Source organism: Populus nigra, chromosome 1 (assembly GCF_951802175.1).
Source record: "Populus nigra chromosome 1, ddPopNigr1.1, whole genome shotgun sequence".
NCBI lineage: Eukaryota > Viridiplantae > Streptophyta > Magnoliopsida > Malpighiales > Salicaceae > Populus > Populus nigra.
In genome coordinates this window covers 18,985,537-19,002,425 of record NC_084852.1, presented here as the reverse complement: position 1 = coordinate 19,002,425, position 16,889 = coordinate 18,985,537, and the positions used below count along the sequence as shown (strand labels likewise).

The 16,889-nt window shown below is 32.8% G+C and overlaps 2 protein-coding genes across 2 annotated transcripts; both read left to right on the top strand.

Moving 5' to 3' along the window:
• The first annotated feature begins 1,430 nt into the window (after positions 1-1,430).
• LOC133690638 (protein RBL-like) lies at positions 1,431-4,339 on the top strand. Its single transcript, XM_062110876.1, has 5 exons — positions 1,431-1,724; positions 1,842-1,940; positions 2,176-3,260; positions 3,335-3,593; positions 4,048-4,339. The coding sequence occupies exons 1-5, from the start codon at positions 1,706-1,708 to the stop codon at positions 4,227-4,229; spliced, it is 1,644 nt and encodes a 547-aa protein (XP_061966860.1). The 5' UTR covers positions 1,431-1,705; the 3' UTR covers positions 4,230-4,339.
• Positions 4,340-11,315: 6,976 nt separating this feature from the next.
• On the top strand, positions 11,316-16,747 carry LOC133671475 (MACPF domain-containing protein At4g24290-like). Its single transcript, XM_062092246.1, has 7 exons — positions 11,316-11,894; positions 12,504-12,742; positions 14,065-14,263; positions 14,391-14,456; positions 14,642-14,825; positions 15,148-15,314; positions 15,819-16,747. Exons 1-7 carry the CDS (start codon positions 11,643-11,645, stop codon positions 16,503-16,505), a joined length of 1,794 nt encoding a protein of 597 aa, XP_061948230.1. The 5' UTR covers positions 11,316-11,642; the 3' UTR covers positions 16,506-16,747.
• Positions 16,748-16,889: the final 142 nt, after the last annotated feature.

Below are 16,889 nucleotides of genomic sequence, written 5' to 3'. Positions count from 1 at the left end.
ATAATTTTATTTTGGCTTGTTTTCTATTAAGTTATCTCAGTCGTATGACTTGGGTCACGTGTTTTGCAGGTTAACCTGAGTAGACTCGTTTTATTGTGTCATGTTTTTAGATTGATTTTTTATAGATTTCAACCTTTAACTATGAATTTATTGAAAATTAAGTTTCATAATTTATTTTGTTTTGTTTTCTATTAGGTTATCATAGTCTCATAAACTTAATTGCAGGTTTGACAAGTTCACCCAAATTATTATTTTTTTGCTTTTGAATTCATCAAGTTAATCAAGTGAAATCAGATTAAACTCTGCATAATTTAAAAAAAAATTATTAGGAAGATATGAACAATGACAAAATTTTTTTTTCAAAATAATTTTAATCCGAACTGTGTGGATAACGATGTAGTAAATAAATAAAAATAACTATTAAATGAGCTATAGTGACCTTAGTTATTAAACCCGGCCCGGCCCGGCGGGTCGACCCGGGACCCAGTCGACTCGGTGGCTGGACCGGCCCGGGTTTAATAAAAGACCGGTTGTGGCAACAACCCTGCCAAACCCGAGCGACCCGGCGGGTCGACCTGAATGAGACCCGTTTTTTTTTTTTAAAATGTGGGATTTGAAACCCATTGGTATATATACTCTATGTCCCCAAGAAAAAAGTCATGTTTTTTCAATGTGGGATAAAAAAACCTTTTGGTTTAAATACTTCAACTTAAAAGGATAACATAATATCTTTTCAATGTGGGATTTGAAGCCCTTTCATATATATACTCCATGTTCCCATGAAAAAATTTATGTTTTTTCGATGTGGGATTTGAAACCCATTAGTATATATACTCTATGTTTCCAAGAAAAAAATCATGTTTTTTCAATTTGGGATAAAAAACATTTTGATTTAAATACTTCAACTTAAAAGGATAACATAATATCTTTTCAATGTGGGATAAAAAAACCTTTTGGTTTAAATACTTCAACTTAAAAGGATAACATAATATATTTTCAATGTGAGATTTGAAGCCCTTTCATATATATACTCTATGTTTCCATGAAAAAAATTATATTTTTTCAATGTGAGATTTGAAACCTATTAGTATATATACTCTATGTTTTCAAAGAAAAAGTTATGTTTTTTCAATGTGGGATAAAAAAAGTTTTTAGTTTAAATACTTTAACTTAAAAGTTTAACATAATATTTTTTTAACGTGGAATAAAAAACTTTTTAAAATATTCTTTTAAACTTCATAATATATATATAATCTATATTTACATGGATTCTTTCATATGAAATATTAAAATTTTAATTTTTTTAATTTTTCGGATTGACCCAAATTGACCCGGGTTGACCCATAAAATCCAAGATCTAGCCTTTTGGCCGGGTTAATCTTCAGATCGGTTTAATAACTATGACAGTGACATGTATTCGATCTCTCTTTTCTCCCTCGCTCGCTCTCTCTCTCTCTCTCTCTCTCTCTCGGAATTGAACAGAACTAAACTTCTCTTTGATGTCTCCTCCTCGACAAAACCTCCTCCTCCGCCTCCGCCTCCGCTTCCTCCGCCGCCACTCTCCACCACCATTCTCCTTCTCACTCTCTCCCTTCGACCTCACTTACTACACTAGAAAAATTAAACAAACATAAAAGCAAAGTTCCTTTCTTTTTAAGCTTATTATCAGCAACATAGCAATTAGGGAAAATTCATCAACTCATCCATGAATGCTCCAATAATTGGTCAGCTCTCTCTCTCTCTATCTCCTTTTCATTTTTTTTGTTTTATTTCTGGGTTTTCTTTTTTGTACACAAATATTATGTTTTACCAAATTTATTTTGTTGGGTTTTATCGAAAAGATCCACTGCAAGGAGATTTTCCAGAAGTGATAGAGGAGTATTTGCAACATGGGCTTATGAAATGTATTGCTTTTAATCGTCGCGGAACGCTTCTTGCTGGTATGTGATTAAAACTTTATGCTTTTAAATAATGTAGGTACTAGTAGCTAGATAAGCTATTGTGGGTGTTGCTTATTTTTGCTAGTTTGATTGTTCTTTGATAAGGAAGCCATTTCTTGCTGCCTGTTCTTTTATGCCGTATTTATTTTTATCGATTTTAATTTTAGCTACTTGTAGAAATGTGTGTGTATTGTTCGAAGATTCTGATTTCCTAATTGCTTCTATCTTCTTTCAGCTGGATGCACTGATGGAAGTTGTGTTATTTGGGACTTTGAGACCAGGGGAATTGCAAAAGAGCTCCGGGATAAAGATTGTGTTGCTGCCATAACAAGTATCTGTTGGTCGAAGTATGGTCATCGAATTCTTGTGTCTGCTGCTGACAAATCACTAACACTTTGGGATGTTGTCAGTGGAGAGAAGATTACTCGCATTACTCTTCAGCAAACCCCACTACTAGCTCGGCTACATTCTGGATCCTCTACTCCATCTCTCTGCCTGGCATGCCCACTTTCATCTGCTCCTATCATTGTAGATTTAAACACAGGAAACACCACTTTGCTACCAGTTACAGTAGCTGATGTGGACAATGGACTTGCCCCACCATCACGTAACAAGCCCACAGATGGTCTCCCTTTCACTCCCACTGCAGCATGCTTTAACAAGTGTGGGGATCTGGTTTATGTGGGAAATTCCAAAGGAGAAATACTTATAATAGATCCCAAAAGCATTCAAGTGCATGCCATGGTTCCCACTCCCGGTGGTGCTGTGATTAAGAACATAGTTTTCAGCAGAAATGGACAGTTTCTTCTTACAAATTCAAATGACCGGACAATTAGGATATATGAAAATCTTCTTCCTCTTAAAGATGGTCTCATGGCTTTAGAGGACCTGAACAAGACTCTTGATGAGGTAGCTGGTATCGAGAGAATGAAGGTTGTTGGATCAAGGTGCTTAGCACTTTTCCGGGAATTCCAGGATATCATCACCAAAGTGCACTGGAAAGCGCCTTGTTTCAGTGGTGATGGGGAATGGGTTATTGGTGGTTCTGCGAGCAAGGGAGAGCACAAGATCTACATATGGGATAGAGCTGGACATCTTGTAAAAATCCTTGAAGGTCCAAAAGAAGCATTGATTGATTTAGCCTGGCATCCTGTTCACCCTATTATTGTCTCTGTTTCATTGACTGGCTTGGTTTATATTTGGGCTAAGGACCATACTGAGAACTGGAGTGCATTTGCCCCAGACTTCAAAGAGCTAGAGGAAAATGAAGAGTACGTGGAACGTGAAGATGAATTTGATCTGATACCTGGAACTGAAAAGGTAAACACAAACAGGCTGGTTGAGCAAGTCTTCCGTCCATTTCTATGTTTCTCAAAATATATGTATGGTTGCAGGTAAAAGAATCAGATATTAATCAAGATGATGAAGTTGATATTGTAACAGTGGAGAAAGATGCTTTCAGTGATTCAGATGTGTCTCAAGAAGAACTGTGTTTCTTGCCAGCTACCCCTTGTCCTGACGTTCTTGAGCAACAAGATAAGTGTGTGGGAAGTTCTTCAAAGCTGATGGATTCAAATAATTCTGGTTCCCCTCTGTCTGAAGAAGCTGAACAGAATGGACAAGCAACGAACCATGCATCAAGTCCTCTTGAAGGTAACACCATGCCTATCTTTAAAGATTTTTAAGTGGTGATTTTTGTATAACTAATGATTATGCTGTGAGGTTTGTCAATATTCTCGATTCATACCATGAACTGGGATTCAAGATTTATCTTAAAACTTTTAACATTTTCCATATACCTGATTTGTTAATAATTGTAAAACACAGTATACTTATCTTCTGGGAAAATGCTGTCTGTGTATGATAGTTGACTTTGGTTATCAGTTTTTTTTGTTCGGTGTGGGCGGGGGGAGGAGGCAAGGAGAATGATTTTCTATATGAAAAATGAAATTATATAATTTTAGCAGATGGAAATCTGGTTATATTACGCTTAAAACTCTTTAGGCTTTTGGTGTTAGTCTTTAAGCAAGTTGACTCTGAGTGTTCTACGTTAGTTTATTTGTTTAATTGATGACTAACTCTTATGTTGCAATGGACTCTCTTACAGAGGACACGGGAGGGACACGCATGAAGAGAAAACGGAAACCTTCTGAAAAGGGGTTGGTATTGCAGGCGGGGAAGGTCGGGAAGCCATTGAAATCTTCTGGTAGATTGTCAAAATTAAAAAGTAAACCTGATACTGATCTGGATATTGGTAATGGAGTGTACGGGGATGGTATTTCTGACTGAGTATCGTTAATTATAATTGACATACATCTATTATTTGTATCTGCAAGCTTCCTTATCCACAAGGAAAACTCTAGCATCATTTATTATTCAGACATTTTTGCTCCTTCAAATCTGCTTACTTGTCATCATATTGTTCACAAGTAGCTAAACTGTGATTTAGAAGCCCAACAACGGTCTTGAAATTCTTTGACATTAGTTTAGAACTGAGAACTCATGGACAACAGGATTATTTTATGTCAGTGTACGGTATCTTGCAGCATCATTGATTTATCAGTGTACATGCAATGATTTTCTATCTTCATCTCTTCATATCGCTGCCTACAGTCACAGAACCAATACATACCGCTTACCAAACTGTATTTTTTGGCTGATTCATCTTTTGTATCTGACAAAGCAGTTAATCCAATCATCACAAACACAGGTCCCAAGCAATCATAACCACAGGTCGCAAGTTGGCCAATGGATGTATATATCAGTGTCAAGATACTTAGAAAACCTAGAGAAAACAGATACAGAGAACTTTGTTTTGGAATCTGTCCCATGAGTTCCACTCCTTTTGGAACTCTGGCCAAAGACCACTTACAAGTCTACTTGGAAGCTGACTTTGGATGATTGGACATGGTAGAGGAATTGCTTAGAAACATCAAATTTGTCATCCCACTAATAATCTCTCTCTCTCTCTCTCTCTCTCTCTCTCTCTCTAATAATTTTTTGTGTTAGTATTAGGCTCAAATTTGGATAAGAAAACTAACAAAATAAGATTCATAAGGGATGATGTTGATTGTTCATGAGGTCACCTCCTTTTTGTTCACTGTAAGAGAATGTCAAAGCCAATCTAAATACAAGTCTATACGTTAAAATTTTATGGGAGTTAGAGACCATTACAAGACAAGAGCCTGTTTGATAACTTGAAATAAATGGTCAGCAACAAATGGAAATTAATTAACATTAACATTAAGTTTAAAACTAAAAGATATTATTGTGGATGGGTTGTGTAAAAGATTTTGTTTTTCTTCAATTTGGTCATAAAATTTTTTTCCCATCAATTTAGTTTTAATTAAAATCAATTGATTTTGATTTTTTATGAAAATGTAGAATTGAAAAGAGAGAGACCTAAATAAAAAAGGCGCCAAATATGGATGGCATGCCTTAAGTTTTGAAAAAAAGATGCATTTTGATCCTCGAACTTAAAAAATAATGCAGATTATATAATTTTGGTACCTCAATATTTTTCAAACTCAATTTTAGTACAAAAATTTATTTTTATTATTTTTTAGTCCCTGATTGAAAGAGAAGAGAGAGGTTGTTGGATTCTAGTGGTAGAGAGAAAAGCATGTCGTTAACACCGATTTATGCCACTAAAACGAATGATATATGTGTCAAGTTGTTTCTTTTGATGAGAGGAGTTCATATTACGTGTTTTTTAACCTTTAAATTTCATTAAAAAAAACAGATATGAGCTTAGGTTGAATTTTGATTTTGAGTTGATTTTGGTTTTTGGGAATTTTTTTTAGGTCATTGATAAAACCTATCAATGATGAGTTCTGGGCAAAATAAAACATGGTTTTTAAAGTTTTATTTAGGTGTTTTGGGTCAAAAAATGGATTGAAAAACAGGTTTTGGGTAAAAAAAACTTACGCCTTGATTTTTTTGCCACCACAATGATGAGTTCTGGGCAAAATCAGATGACATGTAGTCTAATTTTTTTTTTAAAAAAATGGATATAAGTACCTTGTCACGCGAGCTCTAATGAAATGAGTCAGGCAGGCTAGCATGGCATGCCAAACCCAGCAGCGCCTTATTTTTTTTTTCTATTTGTTTTTCAATGAATGCTTCTCTTTTATATGTTTTTTTATTAAAAAAAACTATTTATATTTACATTAATACTCATTCTTTCTTTTCTTTTATTTAGAGAACCTCTTTTTTGTTATGTGTTTAGTTTTCTGATTCATCTATAATTTTTTTTTATCTTTTGTATAGATGAACTATATCTTTTAAAATAAAAAATGTTTATTTTCAGATAATATTTCTAAAATGTGTAACCTTACATAATATATTTTTTTTAATTTTTTTTTGATCAATTTAATGTATTTGTCTATTTCTATTATCGTTTGATTGAATAAAACAAATATTGTAATAAAAAAATTTAGCAAACATAACCGCGTATATGTCTCGTCTTGTGAGATTAAATATTTTGATTTACACTTGTCTCTTGATTTTCAAGTTTTATTTTTAAGTATCGTTAATATTTTTTTATTTTTTTATTAACACACATAATTCTTGGTTTATTTGATTACATGTATGCATAAATTTTTTTATTTGCATTAAATTTTTTTGAACTACAGAAATGCATTGAAAAAACATACCTATGCAATTTTTTTATAAGAAATTAAAATATCTGACTCGTAGGGAGCACAAGTTACATAACTAATTATTAACAATACACTAAAACATATAAGGAAAGAACTGTAGCAATGAATAATACTTTACTCGCATATTTTAGTGTGGTTCCTAAAAAAACATTTGCCTTTTTTTTTCTTCTTTGATTTTTTTTCAATCAATGTTTTTTTTTTTTACTTTTATCCTTTAATATTAGATTTTATTGTTGACTTATCCCACTTTCATGACATAGATAACAGGTTTGACAAGTTAACCTAATTGGCTAGGGCTTTTTTTTTCTTCCCTTATTTAACTTTTCCCTCATTTCCATCATTTAATATTGGGTTAATTGAAAATTAGACTTTTGTTTTATTTGTTTTTTATCAGGTTATTCTGGATTCATGACTAGGAAATAATGCATAATGAGTTAACCAGAGTTGACTCAGGTTGTTTTTTGTTTTTTTTTAATTAAGATTTTTTTCAATTTTATCATTCAATATTAGGTCGGTTGAGAATTGAGCTTCATAATCTATTTTGATTTATTTTCTATGAGGATATTTTGATCTCATGATCAAGGTTGCAGGTTTTGGTATTTTAACCCGGGTTAAATTAGGTTGTTATTTTATTTTATTTTTAAGAGGTTATCTCGGTCTCATGTTCTTCAATACTAGATTTGCTTTTTATTGGGTTGTCCTCGTCTCATGACCCGAGTTGCAGGTTTGATAGGTTAATTCAATTGACTCAGTTTTTTTTAATTGACTTTTTTTTTCTCAGTTTCATCATTTAATATCGTGTTTGATTGAGAATTAGGTTTCATTATTTATTTTGGTTTAACTTTTATGAGGTTATCTTGGCCTCATGACCTACGAATAATGCTTAATGGGTTAACCCATATTGACCTGACTTATTTTTTGTGTTATTTTTTAATTAATTTTTTTACAAATTTCATCATTCGATATTGGATCCTACATAATCAATTGAGAATTGAGCTTCATAATTTATTTTTATTTGCTCTTTATAGGGTTATCTTAGTCTTATAACTAGAGTCGTAAATTTGGAAAGTTAATCATGGTTAAATCATGTTTTTTTTTTCTATGAGGTTATCTCGGTCTCATGATCTAAGTTATGAATTTGGTGGATTGACTTGGCTCTTTTTTAAGTTGTATTTAATTGATTTTTTTATTCTTTTGCTTCAACATTAAATTAATTGAGAATTGAACTTTGTAATTTATTTTGATTTTTTTTCTAAAGGGTTATCTTGGTTTTATTATCTAAGTCGCAAGTTTGACAAGTTAACTCGAGTCATTTTTTTAGGTCTTTTTTAATTGATTTTATTTTTCAATTTTATCTTTTAACGTTGGATGGATTGAAAATTAGGCTTTATAATTTATTTTGATTTATTTTTTATAGGGTTTATCATAGTTTCATAACCCAAATCATGGATTTGACATGCTAACTCGGGTTGACCCAAGTAAATCCAATGTGTTGTGTTATCTTATTAAAAAAAGATGTCTTCTTGAAATTTTTTTGAGTCAAATTATGATGTTACATGTCGTTCAGGTTACTCGTAAACCCTCAAATTCAACCAGATTGCATTAAGTTAACCTCTACACAGTTAAAAATGTTTTTTCACTAAAAAAAATAACAATATCCGAATATTTTTTTACGTTCAAGAAACATTTGACCCGACCCACAACGTAGTGCAGGTAAATGATCAAGTTAACACTATTCATGAATATAGAATAAAAAATTAAGTATAAAGATTGAGATTTTGATTTTGTTTTTTACCACCAAGGAGTGTGATTTAAATTAAAAAAAAAAAAGAAAAAGAAAGAAAAGGAGTGATTTAAAATATAAGACATTTAAAAAATTGTGTAACTAAAAGAAAAAAGGAAATTCTCAAATTACTCCTAAAGTATTTGCTAATTTTCAATCACAATCCTCAAACTAGAAGTATTCTCAATTAAGCTTCTTCTATTAGTTTTGGGTCCTAACAACCATATTCGTTAATGATTTTCCATCTAAAATGCATATTCTACACATTGAAACGATGCTATTTGAAAATAATATGATTTTATTTTTATGTTAAAAAGTCTTGTGATGATTTTAGACAAGGGGATCCAATTGAGGAACTCTAGAGGTAAGGGATTTAAATGAAAAATATTGTTAGATTAAGAACTAAATTTAAAATAAATATATGGCCAAGGTTCAAGAAAAAAATCTTGCACTTGTGCTTGTGTATCTCTTGGAAAAGCCGAAGCAATTGTCCTAGTGCAGACAAAGTGGGAAGGTGTCTCATATGAACAAGAACAACAATTATATCTTTTCTTCCTTAACTCCTTCTATTTTATTAAACAACTACCACTAATCACCTTTTTCACAATTTTGAAGGCACTATAAAATTAAATTGACCAGAATACTATAAACTAAGTAGTAGAATACTCTTGAAAGTCTTGGCTTGTTTAATAAACAAATTAAAGAAAAACATTGACCGAGTTGTAAACTATGCAACTTCAAGGATCAAAGCATAAGAAATCGAGAATAACATAGACCGACCGAGCATTAAATTATGAGTATGTACATTATGTTTCTTGAATAGTAAAATATTGATTTTTTTTTTTCTTACCCGGTATCCTCACACCTTTTTAAAGAGTGAGACTAGTCTCGTTCAGGGTTCATGGTTGTCTCTCCAAGTAAGTATGCTTTCTGAGAATCGAATTTGTGTTCTCATCTTTGTAGGGATATAATAATCCCTTAACCAATTATGATTTGATTATTTTTATTTATTAATAATTAATAATTATTAAAGTTTGTTTTCATCTTGAAAATGACGTATTATTTATTCCTAGTCAGACGGTTAAATGGACTTTCGATTGAAACAAAAATAAACAAATAAATTTATTCTCAAAATCATCATTTTAAGTATGACTTTGAAGAAAGAAATTAGTCTCATATATAATAACAATCTAGAAATGAATATCGTGTGTAAAACCTAATTGAGAATATTCCTCGCACATAAAATACGTGTTTGAAAGCGTGGTGGCGGTTGCTTTTCAAAGTATTTTTTATTTAAAAATATATTAAAATAATATTTTTTTTAAAAAAAAATTATTTTTGATATCAACACATCAAAACGATCTAAAAAAATTAAAAAAATAAATTTAAATAAAAACAAAAATTTCAAAATTTAGTGGAACGTCGTTTGCACCGCGTTCCCAAACAGGTACGAAAACTATCCAAGGATATCCCAACTCTTTTTTTTTATTTAAAAAAAGTAGTAAAATATCTTCAATATTAAAGACCAAATTAAAATTATTATAAGAAAAAGACCAGATTAAAATTCAGTGTATAGTAGGTAGACCAAATTTGTACCATATTAATGTTACTGCCCTTAAAAAAATGGAAAGGAACAAGAAAGTTAACATTACACAATATAATAAATCAGATGAGTTTTTGCATGCTTTTGTATATTTAATGCCTCAAGCAATACTGACGTTAGATTAAAGATAAATATTACGAGAAATGATCAAAATTAACTCATAAAACAAAGTTTTTTTCATTTTTGTTGATCAAATGACATAAAAAATTCAATTTGATCCAAGAAGTTTTAATTTATGCATTATTTAATCCCTGTTATTTTATGTTTTTACCTTTCAATCCTAAAATTTATTTTTATTACATTTTAGTCTTTAAATATGGAGAGAAGAGAGAGAAAATTACTAGAAAATAAAAAAAAAAGAGAGAGAAAGGATTGGCTAACCATTTTTAACCACATGAAAATTCAATTTTGATGTGAATAAGTTCACCTTAAAGAAAAGAGTTCAAATGAGATAGTTTTGTCATTCAAACATGTTAAAGAAAAGATAGATTGAACCCTTGAATTGTTTTATTTGGTTTGATTTAGGACTTTTAAAATTATTAGAAAGTTTTTTAGATTGAAAATGAGTTTATTAAGTTTTCAAAATATTTTTGAGATGTTTTTAAGTAAAAACAAATTAAAATTAAAAATTTTAAGGTCTCAACAAGTTGAGTTTTAAATTTTCAATTATCTTCAAGTTAAAGACATGTTGTCTATTCTAGGTGGATGATGTTTGTATTTTGAAAAAAAAAATTTAGCTCAAGTGTGCTTGGACTTTTTCTTTTTAGACTAAAAATATGCAAGCTTGATTATTTTTTTAATCTTAATTAATTTTATTTTTAATTAATATCCCTCTCATTTTAACTTTTTTAGGTTAATAATTAATCTTTTGGATGGTATAACTTCATGATATTTTAAATAAATTATTATAATTTATTTTTAAATTTATCTTCTATTAAATTTTAGATAACCAGGTTTTATTTTAATGATGCATTTATAAAAAAAGAAAATCATATGTACTTATCATTTAATATTAATCTTCAAGATAAATTAAAAAAAGCATATGAAATATAAAGATAATCATGATAAAATATTTCCATGTATATTTATTTTTATTTTTTTACAAAGATGATCAATTTCTTATTTTATTATTTAATTAATATTCATAATCCTTTTACGATTTGTAAATCCATTTTAAAGATAATATACTTTTTATTTCTCATTTTTTTTATAATGTATTATAATACTGTCAACTTCTTCTCTTATATTTTACTCGAACTTGAAATTTTGCTCAACATGTCGGATACATTTATCCATCAAAAACTAAAATAGCAGCATATGATGTGGGTTTCAGCTTTTCCTGAAGAAAGAAAGAACCAAAGCAGTAGCTGAGGCTGCGCAAAACCTCTGACTTGATCTCCAGCCACTTTCACACCTAACCTTGAAGCTCCAAATAAAAGAATTATAAACAAAATTATCAAACGCACAAAAAATCAAACCTTGACCATTATATTCTCTTTAGCATTCATTCAACCACGACAACTTTTGTTGAATAACAACAAATGCAATGTTAACGACAAGAAAGCCCCAAAAAGACTTAATCTTTTATGGGACTTGAACCAAAAAAACAAAGAAAGTAATCTAAAGCCTTGAGGGAAAGATTGTAACTTGGAAGAATGAGTAGTGCAAAGAAAGCTGCAGAAGAAGCTATAGAAGCAATTGGGTTGGGATATGATCTGGGTTTTGATTTAAGGCTTAAGTATTGCAAGAAAAACTCACCAAGATTGATAGTGATTAATGATGATGATAAGCACGTGCGTAATATGGTGATTCCTGGCGGGTTTTCTCTTCCTAATGTTCCTAAATCTATCAAATGTGATAAAGGCGAGCGTTTGAGGTTTAGCTCTGATATTCTTTCTTTTCAACAGGTAAAAAGAACTCACCTTTCCTTCGTTCTTTTTGCTTATGTTGCTGTCCACTTGTGCTCTATTTTGAAATCTTATGTCCAAGTTTCTGTCTTGTTGTGTTTATGTATATTGAGTTTGTAGTCCAAGTACCTGTCTTTGTGTGTGCTTTAAAGAAAAACAAAGTTAACAATTTGGCTAAAATTTTAGCTGTCTCTCTTGAGTGATGAGCCCAATTGAATTTTTTTTGTTGATTTTGTAACATCAGATAATTTTCTTTAAGAAAAAAAATGTTAGGATTGATTGTTCTTTGCTTCATTAAGGCATCTTAAGAACTTTTTCTTTCTTCGTTTCTTCTTATAATTTAGTGATAGCTTCTGATTGACTTGATGGTCAAATTTGAGGGATTTGAATATCAGTGTCGAAACAAAAAGGGAAATTTCTGCAATGAGGTGTCTAAACTGGCCTGAGGGTGCAGTTGGTTGAAAATTGTATGGGATCAACTGGGAAGTACATATGAAAATTGCTCTGCATTCAAGAGAAAGTTTAATTTGTTTTAATTTAAAATGGTGTTTGGTTAAAGATACAAGTGACTGGATTCATCGGTTCACAGTGTTTTCCCTTTGCTTGTAGATGTCAGAGCAGTTTAACCAGGAACTATCTCTTTCTGGAAAAATTCCTTCGGGCCATTTCAATGCTGCGTTTGAATTTTCAGGAGTTTGGCAGAAAGATGCTGCCAATACTAAAGCCCTTGCTTTTGATGGTGTAAACATCACACTTTACAGCATTGCACTAGAGAAATCGCAGATTGTGCTATGTGATCATGTTAAAGAAGCTGTACCGTCATCTTGGGAACCTGCTGCATTGGCAAGGTGAGATTCTGCAGCTTCTAGAACATGTGTTTAAAGAGCTGAGGATGAGGTTGTCCATTTATAACTTCAAATCGCAGGTTGTGCTACGTGATCAGAAGAGCATGCTTTTTTCTTTTTTTCTTTTCTTTTTTTTTTTTGCATTTGCACACCATTTCTAAGCTAGTAATGATTCTGAAAATATAATTACACCAATATTGATTATAGCAATCGTGGCACGGTAAGCCCAGGAAATTTTACAGTTACTGGTTGAAGTTAGCATAACAAGAACATATTGTGTGATCCTGGTCTTAAATTTTTTAGCTACAACACCGTGTGAAGTTTTTGTAAGTTCGGATGTAAAGTTCATGACCAAACAACCATCCTTGGAGGCGATAGCCTGATGTCAACTTAATTAGTGGGGTAATGCCCGAAATACATTTCTACCTGCAAACAATGAATAAAACTTTATATAAAAGTATTGAACATATGAGATGGAAAATAATGGTGGATTTTAGAAATCCTATTGTTTATGTATTTCATTAGCACCACAGGATTTTATCATCAATTTCACTTTGCAAACAGGAGAAGTTTTTGAAAGATTTCTAGATTTTATATAGCTTGTTTTGTAGACTAGTTAGTTAGCCGAAGTGAATGTGGGCCAATTATTCAAGGTCTATTATGCTCGTGACCTCTTAGTAGTAGTAGTACAGTTCCTGTTTTGTTGTGTGGAGTTATTTACATGGCTTTGCTGATATAAAGGGAGGGAATGGACACTAAGGTGTTTAGAAGACCCAATAGTTTCCTATCTACAAGGCACTGGGAGTTTGTTATAAATAAGATGACTTCGTACTTCTGAAGAAAAACCTGGGCTGCGTAGTTTCTGTAACTGTAACTCGAGAAAGATAAAATGTTGCATGGTTGTGACCACATATGGCTGAAGTGCCTAACATATATGTAGCTGGTATAGGCACTCATTGAACAAAAGTTAGTGTTCTTATCTCTCGCTTGCAGAATCAATCACCTTGCCTTTTCCTATATCAATAATGGATCTGCAATGGGGTAAATTACCAAAAAGTTTGATTCTGCTATTCAACTATGATATTTTTTTGCCTTGTTGGAGTGTCTGTACTTTGTCATGTGCATTTACTTTATAGACTAACTGGGTATATTGCATTAGTAGAAGTTTAGCTTGTTTATGACACGTATTATATTGATAATTGGTTATATGCCTTGTACAACTGAACTCAAAAGACATGCACTTTCTCTGACCGTTTAACGCTGTATATTACAGATAATTGGTGTATCCTTGACAACTTTGAGCATACTTCTCTGTTTCTTTACAGGTTTATTGAGAAGTATGGTACACACGCTATTGTCGGCATCAAAATGGGGGGAAAGGACATGATATATATGAAGCAGCAGCATTCATCACCTCTCCAACCTGTTGATGTGCAGAAAAAATTAAAGGACATGGCTGACAAAATGTTTATTGATGGTGGAAGGAGTACCATGAACTCTGATAAATTTTATGATAGAGAAAAGGTATGAAGAAAAGTCCATCCACGCCTTCCCTCTTAAATTGACATGAATGAAATCCAAGTGAACTCAAAAGACAACTTTTCGGCAATAAATTTTACAGGTAGCTTAATTTGGTCCTTTTTTTTACCAGCTTGTCAAGCATCAGGGGCTGGCATTCATGGACCAATTTCCATCCAGCTCTTCTTCCTACACTGAGGTACACCTTTTGGAAATGTGTAATAGCTTCCTAGCTGCCTACCATTCCACAAATGACATAATTAAATTTGATTTTAACCCCCATAGATTATGCTGTGGTTCGTATTTCAGTTTGATCGACTCTGCTTTTTTTCTTTTTCCTCTTTCCAGTTCTGACTTCTGTTCAAATTTGTATTTATTTTGCAGGATATTAAATTCATAAGTAAGCGTAAAGGTGGAATGGTTAAAAACCTACCACACAATGAGTGGTGTCAAACTGTTCAGTCTGAACCTGATATCATCTCAATGTCATTTGTGCCAATCACATCATTACTGAGTGGAATCAACGGGAGTGGATTTTTGACCCATGCCATTAATCTCTATATCCGATGTAAGCATGGAATTTCTTCTCAGTTTGCATGTTGATGTAGTGCATGTTGTGGAATTGAGATTGTGATAGTGCACATTCATTGCGTTTCTATGGGATGCTTGCCGAAGAAAATGCTTTCCAAAGCTGAACAGGAACTACTGTTTATTTAAGTGATCAACAAATAACAATGAGTTTCATGTGGTGTTCTATCAAAATATGATAGCTATTTAAAAAAAAAAGTTAATGGATTTCCGCTCATTCACTGAATGATTTATCGCTTTTTATTTTTTCCGGTTTGCTCAGCTCTTAACTGTTGTTTGGTTTGACCTGTTTCCGAGTGAAGATAAGCCACCAATTGAAGAATTACACCAGTTTTTGGAGTTTCAGCTTCCAAGGCAATGGGCACCGGTATTTGGTGAGCTTGCCCTTGGTCCTGACAGGAAGCAACAAAGTAATGCATCTTTGCAGTTCAGCCTAATGGGTCCTAAGCTTTACGTTAATACATCACCAGTAATGCTCTTACCATGGTGTGAGATTTTCATGTTTTGCTTTGTGGGATTTTTGTTTCCTTTCATTCGTTAGGGCCTTGAACGTTATTTTCAATATTGTCCTTCTTTTCCATTCAAGTAACGAAGCTCATTCCATTGTCAGTCATCATATATGAGATCATAATGCCCCTTGGAAAGTAATTGCCTCTCAAAGCTATCATAAATCTTGTCTCAGTTTTCCATTGAAGATCAAGAATAGAAAAAACACACTTTACAAAGGAAAAGTAGGTATCCTAATTTTTTTTATCAGAATTATTCTAGATTAGATACAAGTCAAACCAAGCTACATTTCCTATGTAGTCATATCAACCATCGTATGTGATTGATTTGGTCTGAAAGTGGTGGTTCCATTGACTGCCGCATCTCGTCTGTTCTCCTAGTTGCAGTAAATATCTATAAAAAGTGAAAGTGGATGATACTCAGCACAATTCTATCGTACTAATCTTTTTGGTAAAATACATGACAGGTCAATGTGGGGAAGAAGCCGGTTACTGGTCTTCGACTGTACTTGGAAGGGAAAAGAAGCAACTGCTTAGCAATCCACTTGCAGCACCTTTCTTCACTGCCAAAGACCTTCCAACTTGCAGATGAACGAAATGGCAACATCTCAGATCGCTCCTCTGACCAAAGATATTATGAGAAGTTGAAATGGAAGAGTTTCTCGCATATCTGCACAGCCCCTGTTGAGTCAGATGATGATCTCTCGATTGTCACTGGAGCTGAGTTTGAAGTTGGAGAATCTGGTTTGAAAAAAGTCCTATTTTTGCGGCTCCAATTTTCTAAAGTTATCGGTGCCACATCTTTTACGACGTCTGAATGGGATGGTTCCCCTGCCTTGAACCAGACATCCGGAATAATATCCACATTGATCAGCACTCGTTTCTCAAGTGCTCAAAAACAGCCTCCACCACAACCTGTCGTGAACATAAACTCAGCTGTGTACGCTGGAGGCCCACCAGTTGCTGCGCAGACCCCTAAACTTTTGAAGCTCGTTGACACAACAGAGATGACTAGAGGACCACAAGACTCACCTGGATACTGGGTTGTATCTGGGGCAAAGCTTAATGTAGACAACGGAAAAATCTCTCTTCGAGTCAAGTACTCTCTACTGCCTTCGGTTTCACCGGATGATGATGTATCGATAGAGATGTAGCTTATTATTTTGAAATAGGAGGGCGAAAGAAAGGAACGTTTGATACAGGAAAAACAAGATTTTGATTGGTTTACAGGGTTTCAGACCGGGCTTGTATTCATAGGGGTAAGAATCTGTATGAGAAATTCAACTGGGGTGGCAGTTCACTGATATCCTATTCTATTGTGTAATTTCTGTTGAGTTCTCATGTTATTTGTGAATATATGAATAACTAATGTTGAAGATTCTTGGCATTTTTAGAACCGAATAGAAAATTTCCAAGGTGAGGAGTTTGAACCCAAGACCACTAGGAAAGGGGAGGAATGAGTACTGGTTGAGCATCAAGTTCATTAGCAAGAAATGGGTGAGCTACACTGGCACGCATGTGAGATAAGTGACTGTTAG